At 40.3% G+C, this 25,313-nt stretch overlaps 1 protein-coding gene across 5 annotated transcripts in view; it reads right to left on the reverse strand.

Moving 5' to 3' along the window:
* Nucleotides 1-1,674: 1,674 nt before the first annotated feature.
* The window catches only part of LOC106793187 (C-type lectin mannose-binding isoform-like), a 73,540-nt gene continuing 49,901 nt past the window's right edge, over nucleotides 1,675-25,313 (reverse strand). For 3 of the 5 annotated variants that reach the window (XM_014759901.1, XM_014759900.1, XM_014759902.1), the window contains 4 exons: nucleotides 22,347-22,637; nucleotides 4,311-4,423; nucleotides 3,004-3,239; nucleotides 1,675-2,860 (listed from right to left, as the gene is read on the reverse strand). In XM_014759901.1, coding sequence (XP_014615387.1) covers nucleotides 2,743-2,860; nucleotides 3,004-3,239; nucleotides 4,311-4,423; nucleotides 22,347-22,637 — 758 coding nt within the window. In that variant the 3' untranslated portion in view covers nucleotides 1,675-2,742. Of the gene's footprint in view, nucleotides 2,861-3,003; nucleotides 3,240-4,310; nucleotides 4,424-13,800; nucleotides 13,892-22,346; nucleotides 22,638-25,313 lie in introns of those variants that run through there. The other 2 variants (XM_014759904.1, XM_014759903.1) reach the window with 2 other exon arrangements.

Consider the following 25,313-nt stretch of genomic DNA (forward strand, 5'->3'; position numbering starts at 1 on the left):
TAAGTGCGCGTCAGGGGAAAACGTCCGGGGAAATCCGAGTTGAATTTTCTTTTCTCCTCGGTACTATCTCGCGCGAGCGGTATTCAACATACGGGGAACACCTTGCAGTAATCCAATGAAAGAGAGAGAAAGGGTTGGTAGGCGACACATGGGAAAGATTTCCTGCCATCCGAATTGCAGTTCGAGTCGTGCGAATATAAAGAAGAAGAAAAAGGGGATGGAGAGAGAAAGAGGAAGAGGAGGAGGAGGAGGAGGAGGAGCGCGTATGTATTTTAGTTTCTCTATGTTATTTATATACTTTACGACTTGTATGAAAGTGCACCTGTATCTCTCCTAAACTCACGTTTATTGCCTACTAAATAAAATCAGCCGAATCGTCGCTTCTCTACCTACCTACCTACGCCAATGAGATTTTTTTTCTCCCCGAAGATTATTATTACGCGTTTTCAGCTAAACCGTCATCACGTGCCGGAGGTTATTCCCCGTTTGAGGAAAAATGACCAAAGTAACGAACAAAAAAATAATGCAACCGAGTTGGATAAAGGATTAAGAAATTTGATAGAAAAATTTCGGTGCGAGATACAGAGACATAGCGGATCGAGGACGTTACTCTCGTTAATATCGTAGCTGTTTTCTCTTTCTCTCTTTCTCTCTCTCTGTTCGGTTCAGTGCCTCTCCCTAGTGCATTGTCTCGTGGAAGAGCGAAAAATCGACAGAACCACTAATTGGTTCTGTCAATCCGATAGTGGGGAGAGAGAGAGAGAGAGAGGAAGTAACAAACGCGAGTAAGAGAGACCTAAACCTTTCCTAGCGTCGACGTAACACCCCAAACTCGTCCTCCTCGTGTTTCCATTTTTACCAAGCGCGTCGGAGTCCAAATTTCGTTAGGTTTCTTTCTTCCTTCGGCTCTTTTTACCCCTTTTTGCTCGTCAAGAACTCGGACGAGACGAGCAAAAAACAAACAACCACCGTAACTTCTCCAATTAGATACGACCGTCGCGTTGCGTCCTGTCCTGTCCACTTTTTTTTTTCTTTCTTTTTTTTTTTTTCACCATCGATGGATACGTGCTGCATCCCGAATGATTAAAAAATAGGCGAAAGAAAAAGAGAGAGGTACGAGAATGCGCAAATTCAAGTTCAAAAAGGATCGTTACTCTTTCACCGGAGTTTCATAGAGCAATGCTTTAAATTACAACTCGCGTTCCTATGAAAATACAACGAGGTTGCATTTACAGGAGGTCGCCTTGTATTTTATTCGCCAACTCGTTCGGCTTCCCACGCTCTACCCATCATCCATCCATCTCTCTTTCTCTCTCTCTCTCGTTTTCGCACTTTTCCTCTCTCTATCTCCGTCTCGTTCGTTCGTTAGTACGCTTTCGCTGATAAAAAAAAAAAAAAACAAAAAAGAAAAAAAGAAAAAAAAAAATAGAATAACGTTACTCGCGTAATATTTTTTTCAACTCGTCCGCGAACCACGAGAGATGGCTAAAATTCGGGCTTTCAAAGCGACCATTATTGTTTTGTCATTACGTCTGGATTTTATTTGCTACATCGAACGAACTCGTCCATATACTATATGCATATACATATGTATCCGTCTATGCACGGTACCTGCATACACATATATATAGCTTGGGTAAGGTGAAAGGCAAAAGCAATGCTTTTTAAATCAAGTATCTATCCATTCGCATGTATCTATTTCGTATGTACATAAAACGCTTCCCAGCATGTTCTCTTCCCGAAAGAACAATAATCATCGTAATCGTCATCTATTCTTTCGACGATTTCACCTTAATTAAAGACAATAGGAAAACAAAAAAAAGCGGTATGTAGGATAACTAAAAAAAAAAAAGAAAGAAACGTGTAAAATAATGTAACCGTGACCGTCGCCGACGCGTCTCGCTTCGCGTCCAGCAGGAAACTTTGCTTCCACTTGAAATAAACTTTTTTGTTTTTCAATTATAACTCGATAACTCGAAACGTCGAACCGATGAGTGGCCGCTATTGCCCGATTAGTTTCTTCCTTTTTCTTCTTCTCTCTCATAGTTCGTCTAACTTTAATGTTCTTCTTCGAAGGTCCTTCGTATAAAAAGTGGAGTCAATGAAATAACCTTGTGATAATAATAATTAAAAAAAAAAAAAAAACAGAATAAAATAAAACCAACGAGACATGCACGCACTTTTTTCTTTACACATACATACACACACACGTACACACACACACACACGGATCGTTGAACACGTGAAAACACAAAAATACACGATAAGAACTTCCCTGGCACGGCGTTGACAATAAAATACTCCATCCTGTGTGTTTTTTGTTTTTGTTTTTTCGGTCAATTCGGAAACTCTTTTCTTCTCCATAGATTTCGTTGGAAAAGCCCGTTCCACTCGTTCTCCTTCCCTTCGAGAAGCCCAAGCCTCGCGTCTCACGTAAACGAAACCAAAGTGATCGATGAAGGACCGACTACACACATTCGTGGGAAAACCTTTGGCACCGGGTTAACTCGGAGGAGGGTTTGAAAATTGCCTGACAGACTTCTCCTTCTTTCCATCCTTCCTACTTCCATTTTCGACGTCTCCTCGACGTCTATCCTATTCGTCCTTCTTACCCGTTTAACATGTGTCGTTTATGTGTGTACATGGTGCGCGTGTAATATTTGTATACAGGGAACGAGCGTGTGTGGGTTGTTATCGCTCATGTTACGACGAGCTCATCTTCTCTCTCTCTCTCTCTCTCTCTCATTGCACTTCACAGACGAAGAAAGTTTCGAAGCTGCAAGGACTGTCGTTCCATTTCAACCCCTTACCGTCCCTATTCCACAATTCCAAACAGTGTTCCTCCTCGCCGTTCTCGTATCTGTAAGAGAAAAAAACAAAAGAAAACAAGAACGATCGAGAAATGAAAAAGAAAGTACGAAGTGCAAGCGAATATAAACGTTTTGCAATGAGAGTACTATTATATTAGAAGGATAACAAATAAATGAGGGATGTTATACCGACCGAAAATTGTTCGGTTCGCCGACGTTCCAATTTTCGAACGTGATTGGCCGACCATTGGCCATCCAAAAGAAGGTTCCTTCTTCCGCTTGATCGGTACCAGACGTCCAGAAATGTTCGTGCCCAAGGCCAAAATCTTTGATGTGCTTCTCCAGTCTATCGTTTTCCTCTTGCGATGCTATGCTAGCCAAGTGCATACCGTGATAACGACAGTACTGCGATGCTCTGTACCAGTTTGCCTGTAAAACGTGACAAAACGAAATCGTCAAGAGACGCGTGATGTTTTGCTACTACTTTAACGAAAAAAAAAAAAGATTGCATTTTTTTCTATTAGCCGTGAACGACGATCGAACTTTACGAGCTCTCGAGTGGCACGTTCTTCTTTGCTTGGTAGGTGCGTGTGTGTGTGAAAAGTACACATCTACTTGCATAGAGTTGGGTTCGTTCGGCCGTAACTGGGTTCTCTCGTATTCGCCTTTAAAAACGATCGTAACGTGGAAACGTCTCCGCATGGAATCACGCGACCATTTCGAAAGTTTTTCCTTCTTTTCTATAAGTTGCAACACATTACGGAGGATGCGCCCGATTATCAAGTACTCGAGTCTATCGGGATGCATCTCCGGATGAACTTATATGCGTATACGTATATATGTATATACTAGTTACGAAAGAATACAAATATTTCTCAAGTCATTCGTTCGAATTATGAATACGTGAAACGTCGCAATAGTCGTTATATAAAATCTAACGTATTTCTACCTCTATGAATGCAGGAAACCTGCGAGTGGAATTGCTTACCGAGCGAAGAAAAGTATCATTTTATAGACGGTAATCCAACATTCAAAAGTAATTTTTTTCTATCTAAACATATTCCATCGTAAAAAGCGTAAATTCGTTTAATCCTAATAAGTTTTATATAATAAATTGATTGAATTAACTATTCATCGTTCGTAGATAAAATAACGAACGATCAGTACTTTATTTCTTAACTTTTATTATATAAAAAAACTCATATGTAATAACGTAATAGAAAAATGTATTGTGTAATACGTATAGGAGGAATGAAAAGTTTTGAGTTTAGCGCGTAGACTCGAGAAAAATCGATAAAATATCGTGTAGATATTTGCGGTTATACACGAGTATTACTCGATGCACCGTATAGCGTCACTCGATGTGCTTAGAGATACGGAAATAATCGAATCAAGTTCGGATGGGCTGGGGAGCGTGTTGTTCCTAGCGGTTTTCCTCTCTTTAGAGGACGATGACATCGATGAGAACGCGACAACTAAATCTAAACTAACGCGATTTACCTTGAAAAAAATACCCAGGTAATATCGTTTCTCCCCAAGTTTCAGCAACGGCATCGTCCATCTCGAAGTGCTCAAGGTGTTGCTCTGTTCGTCGACGCAATTTGGACAGTCATCTGAAAAAGAGAATAAAACTAATGTGAACGAATTATAATTACCACGTGAGAAATTTATACGATACCAATGAAAACGATGATTATTATAGAAAGTGTTAAGTATGGTGAAAAAGTTTCTCTCATATCGGTTAACTCCTTTCTTTCTTTCTTGAGACTGACTTGTCTCTCATTTGCATACTTTTATTGCTTTCACCGTCACTAAAAAACCGACTTGATGAATGCATTGCAATTGCGAAAGACCGAAAATCGTTTTTACGTTCTGTTAACTACACATCTCACATTCGTCGTTCTTTCGTTTAATAAAAAATATGATCAAAGTCGACGGACCGCATGCTTTTCGTCCGAACGAATTCATGAAAATCGTTTCATACGTTATTTGTTAATATTATTCTCACGTAAAATTGACTTCAAAGAGATGCAGCACGTTCGTCGTTTGCGACCTACGGTTAATTCCAGTTTTACGATTTTATCCATTCCCAGTTTTCTATTATTTTTCTTCCACGATATAACATCAATCAATTTCATCCCTTATTTAACCTTATTAGTATTTAGTATCTTTATTTTAGTATCGCTTTCTCGTGTTACTAAAAATAAAGATAAAAATGAATGAAATCATAAAAATGGGAATTATTTGTAGGTGGATTGTTAGCAGGTAGATGTAGATAGATATACATACATATATATTTATGCTTCGAATATCATTATTACTTTCGTTTCATACATAATTGAAGAGCACGAAAGCTTGCATGGAGTATCAATTACGCTCGATTCTATGCGTGATATCTACACTGCCGATCTGTAATTAATTTACGACGGAAAACCCTTTAAAGAGGACGATTAAATATCAATTTAATTTAACGGCGATTATCTTCGTACGAGCATAGATATATTACGTAGACGTATACAAATGCTTGGATGATTTTCAAAATTATAATCAAACAGCGTAAAATACCTTTTCCCGTCCGGTAAAACAAGTATGTCGTCCGTTAAATGATAAAAACGTTCTTTCATTTTGCATATATTATTCTTTATGAAAAATAAATGATCGAATACGGTTCGGATGAATCAGCATGCAGAAACATAGACAGAAAGAAATAATGAAAAAGAAAGCTTGCAGTTCTCCCTCCACCCCTTTATCCAAAAGTGGAAATTCGCTTTGGCCGAGCTCAGCGTACTATTCGAATGATCGACATGCTTGGAATTGCAATTGCGTAATAAAAAGGCGAGTCACGGAAAGCTGTTCGAAGAAAAGATTGGAGGAGAATGACGTGTACACCCCCCCTACCATTTATGCGTATATCTCCATTTCTTTGTTGTTTGTTTCTTTCTTTATTTTTTATTAATTTATATATCACAGTATTGTGTTAGAATTGAAAATCTTTATGGGATACTCTATAACAACTGTGGGTTAATTGCAACCCCCAAAGTTACTTCTATATACCGTACGGCTTCAGAGATAATATCGAATTTCGTTACCATTTCTCTTAAAGTTTTACATTAATCATTTATAGTAATACAGTTTATACCAATATTACAATATTTTATACATAAACGGATTATCATTTCAAACGAAATTGCTGTTTAACGTGGTTAGATATTCTACGATTGTCGAACATTTTTAAATCTATGAATCGAATTTCATTCGCGGACTTATTTAGCTACACGCATGTAAAATATGAAAGAAAAAAAAAGTTAGAAAAGACAAAGATGTAAAAGAAAATTAATCGAGAAAGAGAAAGAGAGAGAGACTTATGTTAGTTATTTTTCTTCTATTCCTTCTCCCCGATACAAGGAGAATTCCCTTCGATAAAGTTTTCCGTGATTCGAATCTTCGAATAAGAATAAGAAGAAGAAGAAGAAGAAGAAGAAGAAGAAGAAGAAGAAGAAAGATTAAACGAATAGGAAGTGGTAAAAAATGGTAGCAATTTTCTATCTTAAAAGGGTTCCCTCTTCCCGTAACCCATAGGTTAGAGAAACACGTCGAACGAATTTGTGTTCGTTCGACCGCAGTCAACGGTCGTGACACCAAAGTAAGATTACCTCCAATGGGATTAAATCGAGCGCGTTAATGCGTGCTTTCAAAAAAGAAAAAAGAAAAAACAACCACCACCAACAACAACAAGTGCTCGGATCTTCGCGAAAACGATTGTCAAAAGGAGAGAATAATAAGAAGAAAAAAGAAAAAAAAAAGGAAGAAAAAAGAAGTGGCTAGAGCTAATAATTAAAGCGCGATGCATATTGCATATTTTAATAATTGCTAGGTTAATCTTCGTAGTTGCTCGGCCTACGATCGTTGCATTAATATTCAACGAAATCTTATAACAGACGACATCTCGAGATCTTACTTCCTGTTCCACTTGTTATTCGTCATTGCCGCCTACTCGGTCCTTTGTGGTCAAGAATAAGTACACTTTAGGGTAGATCGTCGCGTCGTGATAAAGATAGGAAGAAAGAAACGGAGTGAAGGAGGACAGAAAGAGAGAGAAAGAGAGGGCAAAGGTAAGAAGGTTAGAGAGAGGGTCGAATAGGGGTGGATCGATTAAGACGACCTTTCTCTATTCCCCTCTCTCTCTCTCTCTCTCTCTCTCTCTCTCTCTCTCTCTCTCTCTCTCTCTCTCTCTCTTCTTCTTCTGTGCTAGCAAGGAAGCGTATTTGGTCTCCGATATAATCTTGGCTAGCAGAAAACGATAGGGTTTAATTTAACGAGCTCAACGATGCACAAGAGAAAGAGGATGGGGTTTATATATACATAGGTACATAGCCATTCGAAGGGCACTCCTTCGTCTTCGAGAAAACTTGATTGCTACCGATTCCCGGTCATCGGTAATTAAATTCCTCCGCGTGTATAAGAAGACGAAAAAAACGCGCGACGCGTTAGAAGGATGAACAACGCATTTTCGAGTACTCGTTTAGGGTCCAAGTCCGTTTAAAGATGGTTAAATTGTAATTAAATTCTCTCGTAATTACTAGCTCTCCTGGCGGTTAAATGGGAGCACAGAGTTTCCTCTCTCTCTATCTTTTCTCACTCGGGAATGATAGAGAGAGAGAGAGAGAGAGAGAGAGAGAGAGAGAGAGAGAGAGAGAAGAGGACGTACAAAGACAGAGAGAAGTTTCTAAACATTCCAGTAAAGCTTGTTTCACGAACGAGATCTACGTATACTCTTATGTCAGAAAATTCCAACTTTGACTGAGAGGAAGAGGAAAATGAAGGCACGCGTCGTTGCTCCCAGCGTGTATCTTCTCTCTCTCTCTCTCTCTCTCTCTCTCTCTTGTTGTACCATGTTAGTATGGATGGTTTTTAGCATGGTTGGTGCATACGCACGCACGTATTACCAGCAAGTTGTTTCACACAATGCCGCATTTACAATACCATCGACCCAAATCCATCGGTTCGATTTACAAATCCGCGAGCAACCATTATCGGAGCTTAAAAGAGAGCTCGTTCGTTCGTTCGTTCATTCGTTCGCGTATCGCTTGCTTCCTTGCAATTGCTTTTCCGCTCGGGGATTTTACTTTACATCGTTTCAAATCTTCTTGATATATTCTTCAAACAGGATTAATCAAAATGGGGAGTAATATCGCGAAATCGAATGGTTAACCGAATCGTGAGAACTGATACGCGTTAAAAACGATTGCTTTTACGGTCAGCGTATATTACATACTCGTTACAATGAGTTAGTCAATGGTAAATAACGCATAAATTGCATTTCCATTCATTTAATACGAATTTATAGATTGTATTTGCAAAATCGAGTTCTGTAAGGTCGATGCGAAATTCCCAAGGCTCTATGAAATATCGAATTATAGCCGAGTTTGCCCCCGTCTGTTACTACTCCCCTTTCCATTCTCCACTCTCCTCCCCGAGCCACCATTCTCCTAAACATATAACGCGAAACCGCGAATTTTCGAGTTACCCGAAAACTCTTCCCTTATTGGCGTAATTAATTTCAAAGACGCGAACAATGGTAGGAGTATAGCAAAATGTTAGGGCAATAGCATTACTAAAATCTTGGAAGACTAGTAGGAGGGACGAAAATTATCTCGCGGTGTGTGGGTATGTAGAAATATATGAAATTAGGATATTCGATATTCATCTGTCTCTTTTTCTTCTTCTTCTTCATCTTTGTCATTTGTTGAAACTTTAAACGATTTCGGGGAAACTTCTGTTCCGCATGGTCGATTCGTATTCCGTAAGATGAAAGGGACAGGTTTCAATCCTCCGATGGAAACGGCTGCCATCGACTGGAATTGACTCGGTCGAGAGAGTCGAGCGAGAAACGAACTAGAAGCAAACTAGAAGCGAACGAGCAAGCGCGCACGTGCGTGCTACGTTATCCTATGTGCCATCCTATTTGCCATCCTATGTGCCATCCTATGTGCCATCCTATGTGCCATCCTATGTGCCATCCTATGTGCCATCCTCTATAGCATCAATCACCAGTTTCTCTCCCCCTCTCGTGGATCATTGCCGAATCGTAGTTAGAAAGAACGTTGGCTACGCGTGACGAAAATCTCATTTTTCTTCTAGTCCCTTAGCTCTCCAAACTTTCATTTCCATTGATGGGAATTTGTTGTTGTTGTTGTTGTTGCGTTGTGCATCTAACAAAAAGAAAAGGAAAGAAAGGGAAAAAGAACGCGGATGCTTTTAATTTCGGTAGAGCGAGCTTTCGGTTATACTACTAGTTTTTCGATTTTCAAGGAATTCGCAGTAAGCGCGCACGGCCAAGGATTAACGAAATTCGATAAATCGAAAAACTATCCCCCGTTTGTTTATCCAACTTTTTCAGCCCCTCTTTCCGAACCACTTGACCGAACAGACGGAACCAACGTTTTCAAGGGAAGGAAGAAACGTGAAGCGAGGCATCTTCGGTTAAAGATTAAGTTTACATCTTTAGCGTTTAGTTTCCGAAGGAAAAGAAGAAAGAGAGAAGTGGAGTTGTGGTAACTATAGACTCCGGGGGAAAGATGGGTGGGATTTATCCAAGCGAAATCAGGACGAAAGAAGAAGACGTTACTCGCTCGAAGAATCATGGAACCTTCCGATTCGTTCGGACGAATCCTGCCAGACAACCAACATAGCATTTTCTCTCTCTCTCTCTTCTCTATCGTCTCGAGAAAAGGAATTCTTCTTTCGGAAGAAGAAGCTTTCTGTGCTTTCTTTGAAATAAAGGGTGTTTGGTCGAAACGTAAAAAACAAACTTGAGCTGGTTTCTTTTCTCGGTTTGGAAAAAAGTTTTTCCCGTTTCTCTTTCGTTTCTCGAATATCAGCAACGGTACTGACACAACGTTCCTGTCTTCCCTGTCCTGTCCTGTCCTTTACGCTTTTAGATACGTCGCCTTGAGCCTTCATTATGCAAAAAGTGCGCTCTGGAAAGTAACGTCCTCGTATTCCATCGGAATAATTTCGTTCTCGTTGTATCATTCCACTGTATCAAACGGGTTTCGTTCTAACTTTGTTTCGCGCAATTTCATTCTTTTTCCATGCACGAAACGTTATACAAATACAAAATACAAACTCCCGATTCGTTTTTATTCAATGAAGATATTAAACTCCGGCTTGAATGTTTCTTCTTTTTCTTCGATATTTCCATCCAACGCGGAGAAGAACCGGCGTCGTTGGGAGAGAGAAACGGCGTTCTTCAATCAGAGGCGAAACTTTCTCTTCGAAACGAGAGAATGAGAGAGAGAGAGAGAGAGAGAGAAGGAGAGAGAGATCCATCCATTCTAATGCTAACCTTTTTCTCGCAGCGATTGATACTAAACGATCGACCAAGTGACTATTTGTAAACTTGTTATTTTAATGCTGCATTCAACGTTATTGACTTTTACGACACTTGGAATTATACAAAAATAATCTTCTCAATATGAAAACGATCATTATCTGGTATTTCATGTTAAAAGTCAATCATTCGATGGGTTACGATGTAAATGATGTGTAGGATTACTTTGGAAAGGAAAAAATAGGAAAATAAAAATAAAAAGAAAAGGAAAATGTGTTGAAAGCGTCGGCGGGAGTGTCGTCGATATTCAACGTCGATATTCAACGTCGATATTCCACGTCGTATCGTTCAGGATCGCATCCCAACCTTGGGGTAGAACTTAACGTTTCTATTCCAGCATCGTGAATATTTCACGTACGCTCGGCTGAGCGAAATAGCAAGCAAGCAAGCGAGCGTTGGTGCGTTGGTGCGTTTATTTAGAGTTCTCTTCGAAATAAGAGGAGACCAGCTTTTCTTTCTCCAGGTTCACCGGCTATAAAGAGAGGAAGAAGATGCCTCCTCGGTTGTCTGCTCGTTTTACTCAGCTCGTTCCACGCGCCCCACGTGGATTGGCCACGTGAGAAGAGAAAGGCTAACGAAAGAAAAACCTATCCACGCTATCATCTCGTTCGCTCGGGTTCGTTGCATTTCGAAACGAGAATAGACAAAGATGAGCTCGATGGCTTCATGCAAATTAACGTCGTTTTTTCTTTTCTTTTTTTTTTTGATTAATGTTTCATTGCGAGGAATGAATGATCCATCTGTCTTCACCTACACGCTTGTGGCACGCCTACCACCATCAACTAACACGCCACCTTTAGAAAAACAGTTAATTCAAAGTATACGATTTGGTTGAAATATCAATTCCACGAGGTGCAAGTATGCATTTTACGCGAGGAATAGGTACGTGTCATAAAGGAAGGTCGTCGATCGTAAATGTGCGCTAGAGAAGTATAAATTTCTCTCGGAGATCCGACCTTGAGCAAGGCCAGCCACGAGCAAGCAAGCAAGGTGGAAAATCATGCCGTGGTTGGTTAGAACATTGTAACGCCGAGCGTGACTCGCTCTCTGAAATATTGTGAAAGCTGGTTCTTGCGTTGTATGTTACGAAGTCTTACGATGATATATATGTGTATATATACGCGGAGGTATATACCGAGAAGATAACGGGAGGAAGATAATTAGTTTGATATTTAAAGGATGAACGGGGATGATCTTATCCATGCAAAGCTCTCTCTCTCTCTCTCTCTCTCTCTCTCTCTCTTTCGTATCGAGGGAGAGAGAAATAAAAAAAAGAGTAGAAAGAGGATACTCGAGACTTTACGTAACGCTTACTATCGCACGTACGTGCCATCCAAGAAGACACCGAAGAGAGTGCTCGCACCCTTTCGTTCTTCTTATTTCCACTACTTCCTCGTCTTCTTCTTCTTCTTATTTCTCGAGAAAATTTCTCCTTATCCGCAAACGTCATTTCCCGTGGCGTACTTTGTAAGGTAGCAGACGTTCTCTCCTATTTTGCACGAATCGTCCCTTCCAGACTTCATTCGACGAAACCTCTACCCCCTTAGGAACGGAACAAAGTCGACGACGAATGAAAGGGAAGGAGAAAGAGAGAGAGGAAGATAGCCCTTGGAGCATCGTCGAGAAATTGAATGCATTTCGTAGGAGAGGCTGTACGAGAATAACGAGGAATTGTAACACCCTCTTCTTAACGTAGAGCTGCGTTTCGTCGTCTTTGAAGAGAGATAAAGGAAAACGAGAGAGAAAGAGAGAGAGAGAGAGAGAGAAAGGGAAAAGGAATTTTGTCAGCGAAACACCGATAACGCGTTTCTCGCATTAATGAAAACTATTTCCTCCATTTTATTTGATTTGATTTTATTTGATAGAATTTATCGAACGACGAGGAAGAGAAAGAGAAAGAAGAAACAAACCAGGGAGATGAGATGCTACTAATGAGATCGTAATAAATTCAACGCGTACCATTAGACGATGGTGGACCCTAGTGGTCGTTTACGGTCTGTGCACACGTCACAATTAGAGCTATAAACGCACAGTACGCGCCATTACAAATTTTCCCACGACGGATTTACTGCGACAGAAATATCCGTTTAAGGTACATGCAAGAGGACCAAGAGGAACGCGATATCGCGAATATTACCACCGCTAATACCCATTAGTAGGATGCAAACGTAAAATTACGTTCTAGATATCAACCTACCTACCTACCTACCTAGCAACCTACAAACCTATCTATCCATATATCTACTAAATATCGTGATTTCTATTCTAGTAGCACGGCCACTACTAACTGGAAGGGCTCGTCGAGCCGTTCGAAAGGTTTTACCGAATAAATTTTCGATATATCGCGAATGAAGTAACGCCTATGCGTTAGCGCGTTCCACACATCGATGGATTTCGACCGCAACGAGCGATAACGCGATGAACGAGATAATCGTTGGCCATTCTGAGGTTATCCGTGTAATACCATAAAATGCATAACCGATAGAAATATAGGATGCATATGGTCGGCCGACCAACCCTAGGACCAACCCCATTCGAACATGTTTGTGGCTTTATAATAAACTACCGTTGTCCCTTCATTTTTAACGTTTTCTTCGCGACCTTAACTTAACTCTTTTTTCTTTTTTTTTTTTTTTTTTATCGAGAAAACGCGAACGACACCTCGATCGATTGTCAGGAACCTTTCGAGAGTTAAACTTTGGGACACGAGTCGTTAAGCTCGAAAGGAAAGTTTGCAATTGAGAAGGATTGAAATGAGGGATGGAGAGGACAGGGAACGGACATGCACTTCCGCTCCACGAAGCGAGTCGCCGTTGCAAATCGTTGCGTTGCACCGACTGCGGAATAGGTGCGGTTGGACGCAAGGTAAACGGCCACCCGGTCGGTCTGCTACGCTTTTAACCTGACGGACAACGATCTCTCTCTATCTCTCTCTCTCTCTCTTTTCTGCATACATTTGGCGAGCGTTAAAAACCTTGGATATGTCGTTCGAATTTTTTCCTTTTAACTCGTGCCGATGAACTCCAAAGGTTATTACAATTCGATCCCCGTCGTCGTATTCTTTTATATAGACTCGGCTGCGTCGCCAATTCCAAGGTTAAAAACTTTCAACGATCACGGTCAGTGAAAGGACGGCAACTGGATCGGGTCCGTTTGTCGAGGAAAAAAAGAGAATGGAATTTTTTTTGTTCGACTCGAACGCCCAAGGGAACGGAGGAAAAATCGACGATGAAAGTTTACGGATTCGAATTAAATTTAAATTAACATATTATGTTTTATTTCTAGAACAAAAAATAAAAAGAGAGAGAAGATATTTTATTGATAGGACATCGTAGGACTAGGTAAATGTTCATCCCTTGCATCAAAATCGTTGGGAGTATTTTCTTAATTTTTGACGAGAAAGTAATCTTTTCGAAATATTTCATTAAATTAATCTACCATCGAAAAGATTGGGAATGCGTTGTACCCAAGGAAAGTTTCGATAAAGAGACACCTATATACTTATTCGCGTCTCTCTCCCTCTTTTTATCTTCTATTCTTTCTTTCTCCGGTTTGCAAGAGAAAGTGGTAAAGTAAGATCGGCAAGGTGCAACGTACCGTTCAGTCTGCCAGAAATTGCATCGAAGGAAGCCACGAATAGAACGAGCAGTGGGACGATTAAATGACTTTTTCTCTTCGTCATGGTGGTTGCCTGCTTTCTTTCTTTCTTCTTCGAATCTTCTTCTTTTACGCACAGACACACACGCGCACACACACACTTGATACGAATTATTCAACGACGGTCGAAGACGGCCGAGATTTTCAAAGGAAATCGATAAGAGTAGAATGAAAATGTGTTAGTAAGAAAAAGAAAGAGAAAATGCAAGAGCGCGTCTACCTATGCAACTACCGTATGCACACGTAGGAGAACGTGGAGAGGGTCGGTCAGTCACGATTCCAAAGGAAAACGAGAGTTGTTACTTTGCGACTTACGCGACGCACGAGCTATACTCGAGAGGCGTGTAACTCCGAATGAGAGGAGATATCTCTCGACCTCTGGTGTTTACTTCGCCAGCTGTTACTCGTTCTCTCTCACACATACACTATCTAAACTTTGCTTCAGCTCTTTTATGTAAACGCGTACGCTTATATTATCGCTATGTCCTCTTATATTTTTCTACGATAAATTAATTTGATCTAACGTACGATTTGGTTTGCACGAAATCTTAGAAAGTAAGATATAGCAGGGTTACACGCACGATTACATTTCGATCGAATCGCCGTTGTCCCCTTTGAAAATCCTGAGTGAAAGTGGTAGGTGCCCAGTTACGAGAGACAGAACGTTAACGATAATACGAGCACGTTCTCGATGGAGACCTTTTCACCACGAAAGTATCTTGCTTTCGACCTTGCCAAAACCTTCGACGAATGCAACGAGATGCACCGGAGTACAAACGAGTTCAAGGGTTTCGTTTTTTCCCTTTTTTTCCCCTTACCTGAGTGATACAAAAAAAAAAAGAGAGAGAGAGAGTATCGTTCTGTAACCGGCTCCAAGCACGATCAACCTTCTAAGGCAAATAACGACGAACAACTGAGCGGTCACAAGCTCCGACGTTCGTTTTTCAATTGGGATTCTACACCGGCCGACCTTAACCGGCTTCTGCAGCTTCTTGTTCCCCCGATGGGACGCGAATTACGCGAACCGTTCGTCCCACATGCATACGTCCATAAACACGTATACTTACTTTCGCGCATATAAATTACCATCTCAATTTAATTCTTTTTCATTTATCTTTATACCTAAGATATTTGTTTGATGTTAGTCATTAACATAAATATATATGTGTATATACATGTAATAAGAAAGATCCTAATGATAAAACGTGTATTAAATATACTCGAAATCATTATTCCCATCTTATTGCACGTCCCTATCGAGAAACTTTACAAATTTATATGAAAATGAGAAATACGACATTATAGGTTGAGACGTCATAGAGATCTAACCGACAATGAGGAAAGATTTTAGCGAACTGTAAAGAAGCTCTGTCCGTAGCTTTAACGAACTTAAGGATGGCACTTTGAAATATTTCGCGATGCCGATCTCTTTACTAGTCGAGCATTTCTTTTTGCTTCGACAAAATATTACAGTCTCCAAAGTTTATTACCGAGGACGAGAACGACAGTTCTCTGACGTCTCATAAATATTCCCGAGTCTGTCAACGTAATACAATTATTTGCTTAACGTCGCAACCATTTTATTTATCCAAGAGTACAGTTTCTACGAGAACGACGACAATGACGAAAACAGAAAAAGAAGAAGAAGAAGATGAAGAAAATGAAGAAGATGAAGACGAGAAGGATGTTATTCGATCCGATAAAACTACGAAAGGTAACAACGAGAGATGTTAAAACGTCACGCGTTTTTCTTCAACACCTCTGCCCTGCCTTTTCGATATTTCGAATTGAAAAAAGCGCTCATGAAATTTCTTTTTAACGAACGACGATTGTCGCGCGTCGTCGCTGATAACGAGGATGAAAATAAAAATGAACAAAAAATATAACGAGTAAAGCAATGTTGCGGGTAAATGTTGCAATAACCGACGTATTACAAGAGTATATTGTAAGAGTAAAAAGAAGATCAAGCCAGTCGTTTCAACGTATTCGGCATACTCGTTTACTTTCACTTGTTAAATATCATGCGAATTGAAGAGGGAGAGAGAGAGAGAGAGAGAGAAAACGTTTCGCTTGTATCGGTGGCACGATGCACATGCTCGAGACAACGCACGGGTGTTGGCCCTTCCGTAACGTTGCCAGCTCGAATTTTATGTAAAACCCGAGAAACCTGGTAAACGTGGAACGTAGCAAGGAAATTATGTTTGGTGGTAACGGTAAACGAAACAAGTCCTAATTGCGTTCGAATTGGAAACATACCATTCTAGAGAATGCTCGCACGACAAACGCGCGCGGGTGTTCGATATAAATTTATTCATGAGTGCAACCTACGAGAGACCACCCGAATGTTATCGAACGTAGCACGCACACACATACTAGAGCACACACAAACGAACGGGAGAGAGATTTGTCCGCGACGTGCAAAGAAAATTATTTAATGCTCTCTGCGCGACCAAGATACTCATGCGAGGGCGAGAAAGAGAGAGAGAGAGAGAGAGAGAGAAAAAACTAAGCATCGTCGATACAACATTCATGAAAAGTCGCAGGATATAGGAAACGGCCAACAAGGGGTACACACCTAGCGAATTATTCATGAGATGAGATTTGTACCGAGATTACTCGACGCCTCTGTCCGTGTGACGTATCGTAATTGAACCCTCTGTAGGACGCGTGTAGGTGGTACACATATATGTGTGTGTGGACCGCCGATCGGAATAGAGAGATTCTATCAAAGAATATTCGATGGAAAACTGGCCGGAGTAAAGGTAGAGAGATAGAATTCGAATTATATTTGAATGACAAGAAAGAATTACTCTTTCGTATTGGCGCGCTTCGTGTATAGAATATTTTCATTTTCAATGGGTATCAACGTTCGAAGCTTTATTATTTAGCCATTAGCGTATTTTATGGATGACTGATCGCGCAGAGGCGAGTCTATCGATTGTAAAGTTAAAAAATAAAAAAGAAAAAAGAAGAAGAAAGAAAAATGTCGTCATTAATTACGGTCCCAATAAGATATCAATAGTATCGACACTTATATCCATTTAATATGTCTAGAAGAGAACTTTTAAAGTTAGGGAATAATAATAAAAAAAAATCTATATATTCTGGGGTACTCAACGATCAAGGCAACGGCTACTGTTGCGCGAGAGAACATTGACCACGCAAATCCACGAAGCAATAATATAACATGGCATTACCGGCGGGCAGCCGATTGATTGCTCGGTACCACCACCATAGAGCTCGTTTTGTTTCTATAGAATGGAATAGCCTGCAGGATTCTTTCGCAACGTGTTTTGCCAAGTGAACACACCGCGAAGGAATGTAGGCCTCGGTCAGAACTATCAGGATCGGGACACGGTGACCTCAAATTCGTCGACTAATTGAAAGAAAACGAATCCTTTTCTCTGTTCCAACTAAACGGGATATTTTGCAATTTTATTACATCTCCGAAAGTGGTGGAAGAGCGTTTTAAACGTGTTAAGTGTTTTATTCTCTCTCTCTCTCTTTCTTTCTCAGCATCACGTGTATAAGCATGCGCTCGTGGAACGTCGCGAGAGAGTCGGGAGGAACGCTTGAAAATGAAAGTCGAGATTCCACGGAAGGATCTTTCGCAATCGCGTGCACCGTTGGTTGCTTAGAAAGGCATTGGAAGAGAAAGAAAGAGAGAGAGAGGAGGCTCCTCTTTAAGTGGACAAACATCTCACTTTTTGTCCAATCGATACAACATTCCCTCGAGGTAAAACTCGTTCCGTTCTTTTTCGAGGACAAAGATGATTCTCTTGAATTCTTTAATAATTATTATATTTTCTCTTCTTCTTCTTCTTCTTCTCTTCGGCCTTCGACTTTTGAAAGTATTTCATTAGACGAGAAATTATATTTCAGTTTTTGAATTTCGATTTACACGGAAACGCAACTTTCTACGAGGTAATATTGATTTTCGATTTAACAACTAACGTGAATATATACGCCAGAAAGAAAGTTCGGTCTACTCGTTAGTAACATACAACGACGGCACTCATAAAAATAGCAGCTATCATTGTTTCCTGATGACAGCTAATTAGCAAATTTCTTGACGCGTGTTTCCCTCTACCCGCGTTCGTGTACGCACGTACGCGCTAATATCGAACGAATGAGGGAACGATAGGGTTCGAGAGACTATTCGAAATCGATATTTCGTTTCTTTCAAAATTGACGAAAAAAGAAAAACTTTGGTTCATCGACCTTTTGGTGATTGAGAAAAGACTTGGATATCGTTTGAAATTTTTCGAAAAAGAAAATGAAAAAAAAAAAAAGACAAAAAGTGAGCGCACAAGTCGAGAGGCGTTATGAGGGACCATGTTTTATTGAACGAAACACACGCATACACAGACATACTACACACGGGCGTTCCATTCTTGTCCTTTTCATTTATTTTTATAGAGGTGCAACGCTAAATGAATTCGAATATTTATCGCAGAGAGTCATCTCGGAAATTTATTCATTTATTCGAAGTTAAAAGGAAACTAATTGTAAGCAATAATGAAATATTTAGCTAAAGGTTGTACATAGTTCGATATAGGAAAGAAAAAGGGAAAGAAAGAGTGGTCACGTATTTACGTTACGCACGGTCCAGCGAAACCACTTTCTCCGAGACCCGAGCCAGCCGTCCTTGGCAAACTAAACTGGATTCGTTTAAGCGCACATTTCTCCGGATTTATCCTTCCCGATTCGAAATACTGAATATGTATTTGCATTAAAGATCGACGGTCATGGTTTTTACATTCGATTTGATAAGAAGACCAATTTATTTTCACAATTTCGACTTCGGTTCGTGGATATAAATAAAAATCAAATTCATAGACAGAAAAAATCGGACGAGATTAGTCATTTCATTATTTTTAACGAGCTTTCCGAAGAATTATTGATAAGTTCGTAGGAAATTTACACCCGTGTAATAATCCTACGTTATATAAGAAATGAAAATTAAATATATATACAGAAACGTATAACACGTAATACGTTCGTGTAATTTTTATTACGAGGCGGTATAAATCCATGAAGGTTCTTTTGCAGATTGTAAGATAAAGTTTCGTTGCACGATTAGAACGATTAGCGACTATATCGCGAGTATGGCTACATACAGTATATATACATATGTACGTTTAATCGTCATACATGGAATAGCATAACCATTAATTATTTCCACGAGGCGCTCAAGCGTTCGTAAGATGGGGTTCGTCAGACAGAGATATATATATATATATAGAGTAGGGTTTCTGACAAGGACACACAGAATGGGTGGCCCGAAGTAGACGAACACGTTAATGCTTTGCAGGGTCTCTTCGCATATGCATCCAACACCATTACCGCCAGCACCATCTCGGGAGCAACATCCGTGGTTGCATATCCAGAGCTTCAGGATTATCAAGTGGTAGCTAACAAGAGCGAGAGACCTTCCTTCTATCCCCGGTACCGATGCTTTCGCCAAACACCATGTAGGACGTTTGTGAATTATGCCATCATGCTGGAGCGTCTAAAATACACACAGACAGGCACACACATACACACACCATACATACACCCTCTCACATCGATAGGAATGTCCTCCTTAAAGACACATTCGCAATCTCGATCATAGTTCGCGCAAGAAGGGTGATTATGCTCGACGATGCTGAACCTTTTCTCCCTCTCCCCCTCTTCCCCTCTTTCTCTCTCCCTTTTCTATTCTCAATCCTCTTCTCTTCGTCTTCCTTCTCCTTCTCCACCTCTTTTATCGGAACCTTTATGGAGTTCCACTTAAAACTTGAAGCCACCAGTACTCTTCGTTTTATTTATACGAACCGTATACATCGAGGTCGCTTCTGCGACTGCCTCCTTCAACTATGCCTTCTGCTTCCCCTTTCTTTGTCTCCCTTCTTCAACTCCTTGTCTCTCTCTCTCTCTCTCTCTCTCTCTCTCTCTCTCTCTCTCCGTCTTGCTTTTGCGAGCGAGTTATCAAGACAAACAGAAGTTTGGAAACTCTTGAACAGAAAGTCGCTGTTTGTCGGCTAAAATTACTCACGTTGTACTCGAACCTTCGTTCCCGTTGAGTTCGGATATCGCGGAACGTTTACCAAATTAAACTTGATTTAAACATTTACTCGGGACACGCTCGTGCCAAACTTTCTCATAAACCTTCACTCCCTCTCCCCACCACACCACCTGAGTTATAATTGAAACGCGTGCTTGAAATTTTATGTATTGGATACGCGCGTTAGAAAAAAAAGACGTGACAATAATCTAATCTTTAAATACTCTTTTGTATTTTAGAATTATTTACGCGTACGTGTGTGCGTGTGTGCATGTATTTATCTAGATCTTATGTATTTAAAGGAAATAGAATATTGGTAAAGGATTCCACCTTTGGAAGAAACTCTATTTCGTTTTAAATTTCAACTGGATATCTTATCCCTTGTCTCTCTCGTTTTCTATTCCATTCTTCTCCTCTTCTTCACTTTCCATACTCTTTCTGCTTCGTTTATTGGCCATCTCGCGCTCACTTTCTCAGCTTTCTGTTCTTTTTGCACCCCCCATCCCCCTCCGCGCTCACACCCCATCGCCGCGAGCGTCCAAATACCCGTGAGAGTGTTTGTCAATTTCTGATCTGCAGGCACGTTTCACATCGTCAAATGGAAAAGAGTTAAAGAAAAAGGGTGCCGTTGTTGCTGGATTATTCGTAAAAGTTTGATGGAACTCTTTTTTCCTTCCCATCAAAATGCAATACTTTTGTAGGGTAGATAGTAGGTGAAAGGAAGGAAGGAAGGAAAAAAAAAAGGGGGAAAATGAAAAGGAAATATCGATGGGAATTTTCGAATGAATTCCCCTCCTTTCGGTAAAATTGCGTTTAAAGTGATGCCAAGTGACGCGCGAAAGAATTTGAATAAGGAAAATTTTCGTGGGAAAAGAAATGAAATAAAAATGGAATCGGACGTGGCGGCATGCGTGTGATTCGGATGTTTCGTGTCAGGCGACTATTCGCGATTGGGTTGGTCGATCGATCGCATATTGAATAGCCCCCGTTCGATATCAAAGTCCCCTTGTACTCGATTAAATCTTTGACAGCTTTCGTTCGCATAACGAAATCAAAGAGAGAGAAAATACTCGTATAATAATTAAAAATATCGAAAGATCAAAAGACATTGAAGCATTTTTTAAATTGGTCGATCCTCCATCAGACCTTTTATCGAAACGAATAGGTGGAGTTTGGAAAAACAGACAGGACCCAGCTTTGTCTCGATCTATGACGTTAGAGAATAAACTCGCGAATAGCAGATATACTTTGAACGGGAAGTATTGCCGGACTGCTTTCGCTTACAGGTATATACGTATGTATGTATACGTGAACGCACGCGGACACACGCCACACGCTTGTCCGCATATTTTACGTATTACGTTACAGCAAAGTCATGTCGCGTGTATCCGTTGCACGTAGAAAATATATTCTATATATATATATATACGTATTTCATAGTTTGAGCAAGTCGATTCGGTAAATGTACGTCTCCGGCGTGGTCGTTTAAAACGCTGACAAGAGAGAGAATGCGACCGACGGAAATAGGACGCGCGTGCGAATAAACGGGATTCTTCTAGATACGTTATGCGTACGTTTGATGAAACGGAAAATGGAATATATATAGGTATATATTATGCGTCCCTAATATTTTTTCTCCTCGCTTGGATTTATTCAATATTTTTCTTCCTTCATCATTGCCGAGAAATATAATCAACAATTTTGATAGCTCCGAGACGTGTTGCAATTGGGAAAAAGAAAAAGATAGAAAAATAAAAAATATGGATAACGCGTCATTTTTCGCGCAAGATCGATATAAAGCATACCCCACTCGATGACGAATAAAACGAATTGGAAAGAAAAATCTCTCGTAGGATGGTATCCCGCGGATAGAGAAGAGATCAACGACGAAATTACTGTTCTCTGCTTTTCTCAAAGCCCTCGGAGTAAAACGATATTTCTTCGAGGAAATAGATCCGCGCGAATACAGGAAAAAAAGAAGCAGAAAAAGAAGAAGAAGGATCAACATAGGTGGACACTCTCCCCCTTCCCTCTACTCTTGGACAACTCTCTTTTTCCCCTTTTTTTCCAGTCCACGTTTGGGGCTAGATTTGGAAGGGTAGAAAATCGATGCGAGGAGAATGAAAGTCAACTTGGACGTCAACGTCGACGTTGTGCATTGATACCTAGCTGCATATCCTCGTTATCGCGTACTCCTGCGGGCTATCTATCAGCCTAGTTCCATCCAATTCTCTTTCTTCTTTCTTTTCCTGTCGCAACGAGGTAGAGAAAGAGAGAGAGAAAAAGAAAAGCTTGGGTGTTTTTCAAGATAGAGTAAACTAATAATAGTACGAGAAAAAGAAAAATGGTTGGACAGAAATAGAAGTAGGAGAAGAACACGAACAAAAAGAAAATGACGAGAAGAAGAAGAAGAAGAAGAAGAAGAGGAAGGATTTACCAGCAAGAAGATCGATTCGAGTCCTGCTCTTATTGCTGTCCTCGAATCCTTGAAGATCATCCACGTAATCATCGTCCACGTAGTCCTCTTTCTGCTTCCTATTATCCTTGTAGCGAGTTAATCCGGCGGTGTTCGTGGTTTTTTGGTTAGCACCGGCCTGACGAATTTTTGCCCGATGATGAGAGTTGAAGATGACTGCCGGTGGCGGTAGGGTCGACAGTTGAGTACCTTGGAGACGTTTCTGCAGGTATCTGGCCAGGAGGGCTTGAACCGCATCGTTCTCGGCCGTGCCTGGAAGACAGAAAGAGAGACGTTCCTCGTCATTTTCCTTTTTTTTGTTTTTTTTTTTTATCCTTTCCTTCGCAGCAATGCGCATAGTCCATCATCTCCTCGTTTCACATCCTTTTTTTTTATTTCTTTTTTTCCTCTTTCCTTCCACTTGTTTTATTTCTTTCTGTCTTCGTTTGCCCTTTTTATATCTTTCTTTGCCTTTTTTTTTTCGACTTAACTTAGTTTTCTCCGCCTGGTCGATCGTCCCCGATCGACTACGAGGAACTCCCTTCTTCCTGCCTTCCTTTTTATTATTTTTTTTCTCCCACGCGCGTCCACGAGTACAATGGGGGAAGGGTATTGATACGTTTTATCTCCTTCTCCTCCTCCTCCATCTCCTTCTCCACGGTTTCCGAGAGAAAAGGGAATTCAACGTGGAAAGGTCAAAGCATAACGCGAAAGAAAGAGAAGACATTTTTGTATGGAAAGAAATTCACTTGCGTGACGAGATTGAATGAAATACGTAAAAAGCAAATTCCATCGCGGAAAAGAATCGTAAAAAGAAATTTCGTTGAAATTTCAGATATACATATATATATACTTATATAGAGGAGAGAAAAATAAACAAAAGAGAAGAAGATGATTTTTCGAGTGATATCGAACGAAATGCCAATACGATTCGCGAGGGAAAGGAATATGTGAGAATGCTCGTCAAAAGGTCAAGTTTAATAGAAGGATCCTTGACGACTCCACTCGAATTTCTATTGCACCATCGAGTTAACGTTAGAACGTGAATTTTCCCCCTGTACGCGTTTGGCAAAACGTCGATGCGTGTTCGAATTCTCGCGGATTGAGGGGACGCATTCTAATGCATTATCTAAATAAATAAATAAATAGATAAAGAAAAGCCGAGGCGGATCAATTGGATTTTTCTCTCCAGTTCTCGTTGCCGAAACAAAATTAGTTTTTGTTCTACCCCTCCCCCCCCTTCCCCTTCCCCGAGGCCGACCGAATCACTGTAAAAGATAAAACGTAACTACTCTTCCATCCTCTCCTCTTTCCGCTATTATTATTCTGATTTATTTGTTAAAAAGAGAAAAAAAAGGAGAGAGGAAGAGAGAGAGAGAGAGAGAGAGAGAGAAAGCCAGGAGGTCTACGCAGTCGAGGTGAATTTATGAATACTGGTAATAAAAAGAGAAGAAAAATACAACAACAAAAATACAGTAGAACCCTCGGGCTTTATATGCACGTTTAAAAATTACCCCGAGCTTTTGTATTTTCATTGACTCTTACTCCGATAGTGATATAATTTTCGGTCGGATGAATCGATTCGAATAAACATGGATCGAATTGAAAATCAAATTTTCCTACGACGCGATACGCTTTTTTCAAGAATTTAATGTAAATGCTTTTAATCATTTTAATCATATAATAATAACAATAATTAGTAGTAGTTCATCTATTTCTTTGATTTTTCTCTCGATTAAAGGATTCGATCGATAGACCAGAGTAGATCGGGATTTAACGCGAAAAGTATGATCCGGGCAACGGTACATGCATATACACATTGGATAAATAACAGAGAAACTTTATTTGAACGGGCTCTCGCACTCTCGCAACGAGCACTTGACCCGAGCGTGGGACCACACACACATACACACGTATGTAGAGAGAACGAAGCAATAAATATGACGCGACGTAGAGAAACGCGTACCGAAAAATTGAACAAAAGCGGATGATGTATTTTCTAGTCTCGGTACGTTTCAAACGTTCCTCTTAATCAGACAAAAAGCTACTGGATCAATGCGTTACCTTCGGCTCTGACTTAATCAACCATTGAAATTCTACGGAGATAAATAAATAAATAAGTGTCGGTACGAAACGAATTGAAATGCAATTATTTACATATCAATATTACGCGCGTCTAATTAAAAATATCGATAAACAAAAGAACAATGCGATTCTCCATCGTCGTCGCGTTTGGTTAACCTGATAAATAGACAAATCTTTTCGTAATGTTATAGAAATGGATAAAAATTGTTGCTATCAATCCCTATATATAGTTGATTTTCCTTGGATATCTTTGGCGAGTTACTAGCACCACCTTTACCCTATGAAAATTGGGGGAAATACTGTTTGATTTGTAAGGAATTTGGATGAACGCGAGAGGAGGGAGGACTAACCATGGGATCGACGTGTCCTCGAAAAAGCAAGTACGTTCGTTCCCGTCCATAGTTTGTGATGCCAGATTTGCGATATCGTGAAAATTCTGTTCGCATTCGTGTCGCGTTATTATCGCTCGCTCGATCGAGTGGATCGATTTTAGTTTTCGAGTACCGGGTTTGCAATTAAATTTCATTCGATTTAATGAACGCGCAAAAGCGATTGCTTCTGATTACGAAACGACCACTCCTAACCGTCAAAAACACGTGGAACACATATGCGCTTGTTCTCGTTCGATCGAAAACACGGTTAATCAAAATGAGTAGGCGTTTCTCGTTATTTCCGTCATTTCAGAAAGCAAGAAACCGAGGTTAACGTAGTCCAAATCGATCCGAGAATGAACCACCAAGTTTCTTCGTCGACTAACTCGATGGACACCGCCAGCGTCCAAGCTAAGATGAGTTTGGACCTTATAGTCGAACAATTGAAGCGTGAAATGTCTTTGAAGGATATGGAAGACGAACAGGAACAACG

Source organism: Polistes canadensis, unplaced genomic scaffold (assembly GCF_001313835.1).
Source record: "Polistes canadensis isolate GaletaPanama2010 unplaced genomic scaffold, ASM131383v1 scaffold_12, whole genome shotgun sequence".
NCBI lineage: Eukaryota > Metazoa > Arthropoda > Insecta > Hymenoptera > Vespidae > Polistes > Polistes canadensis.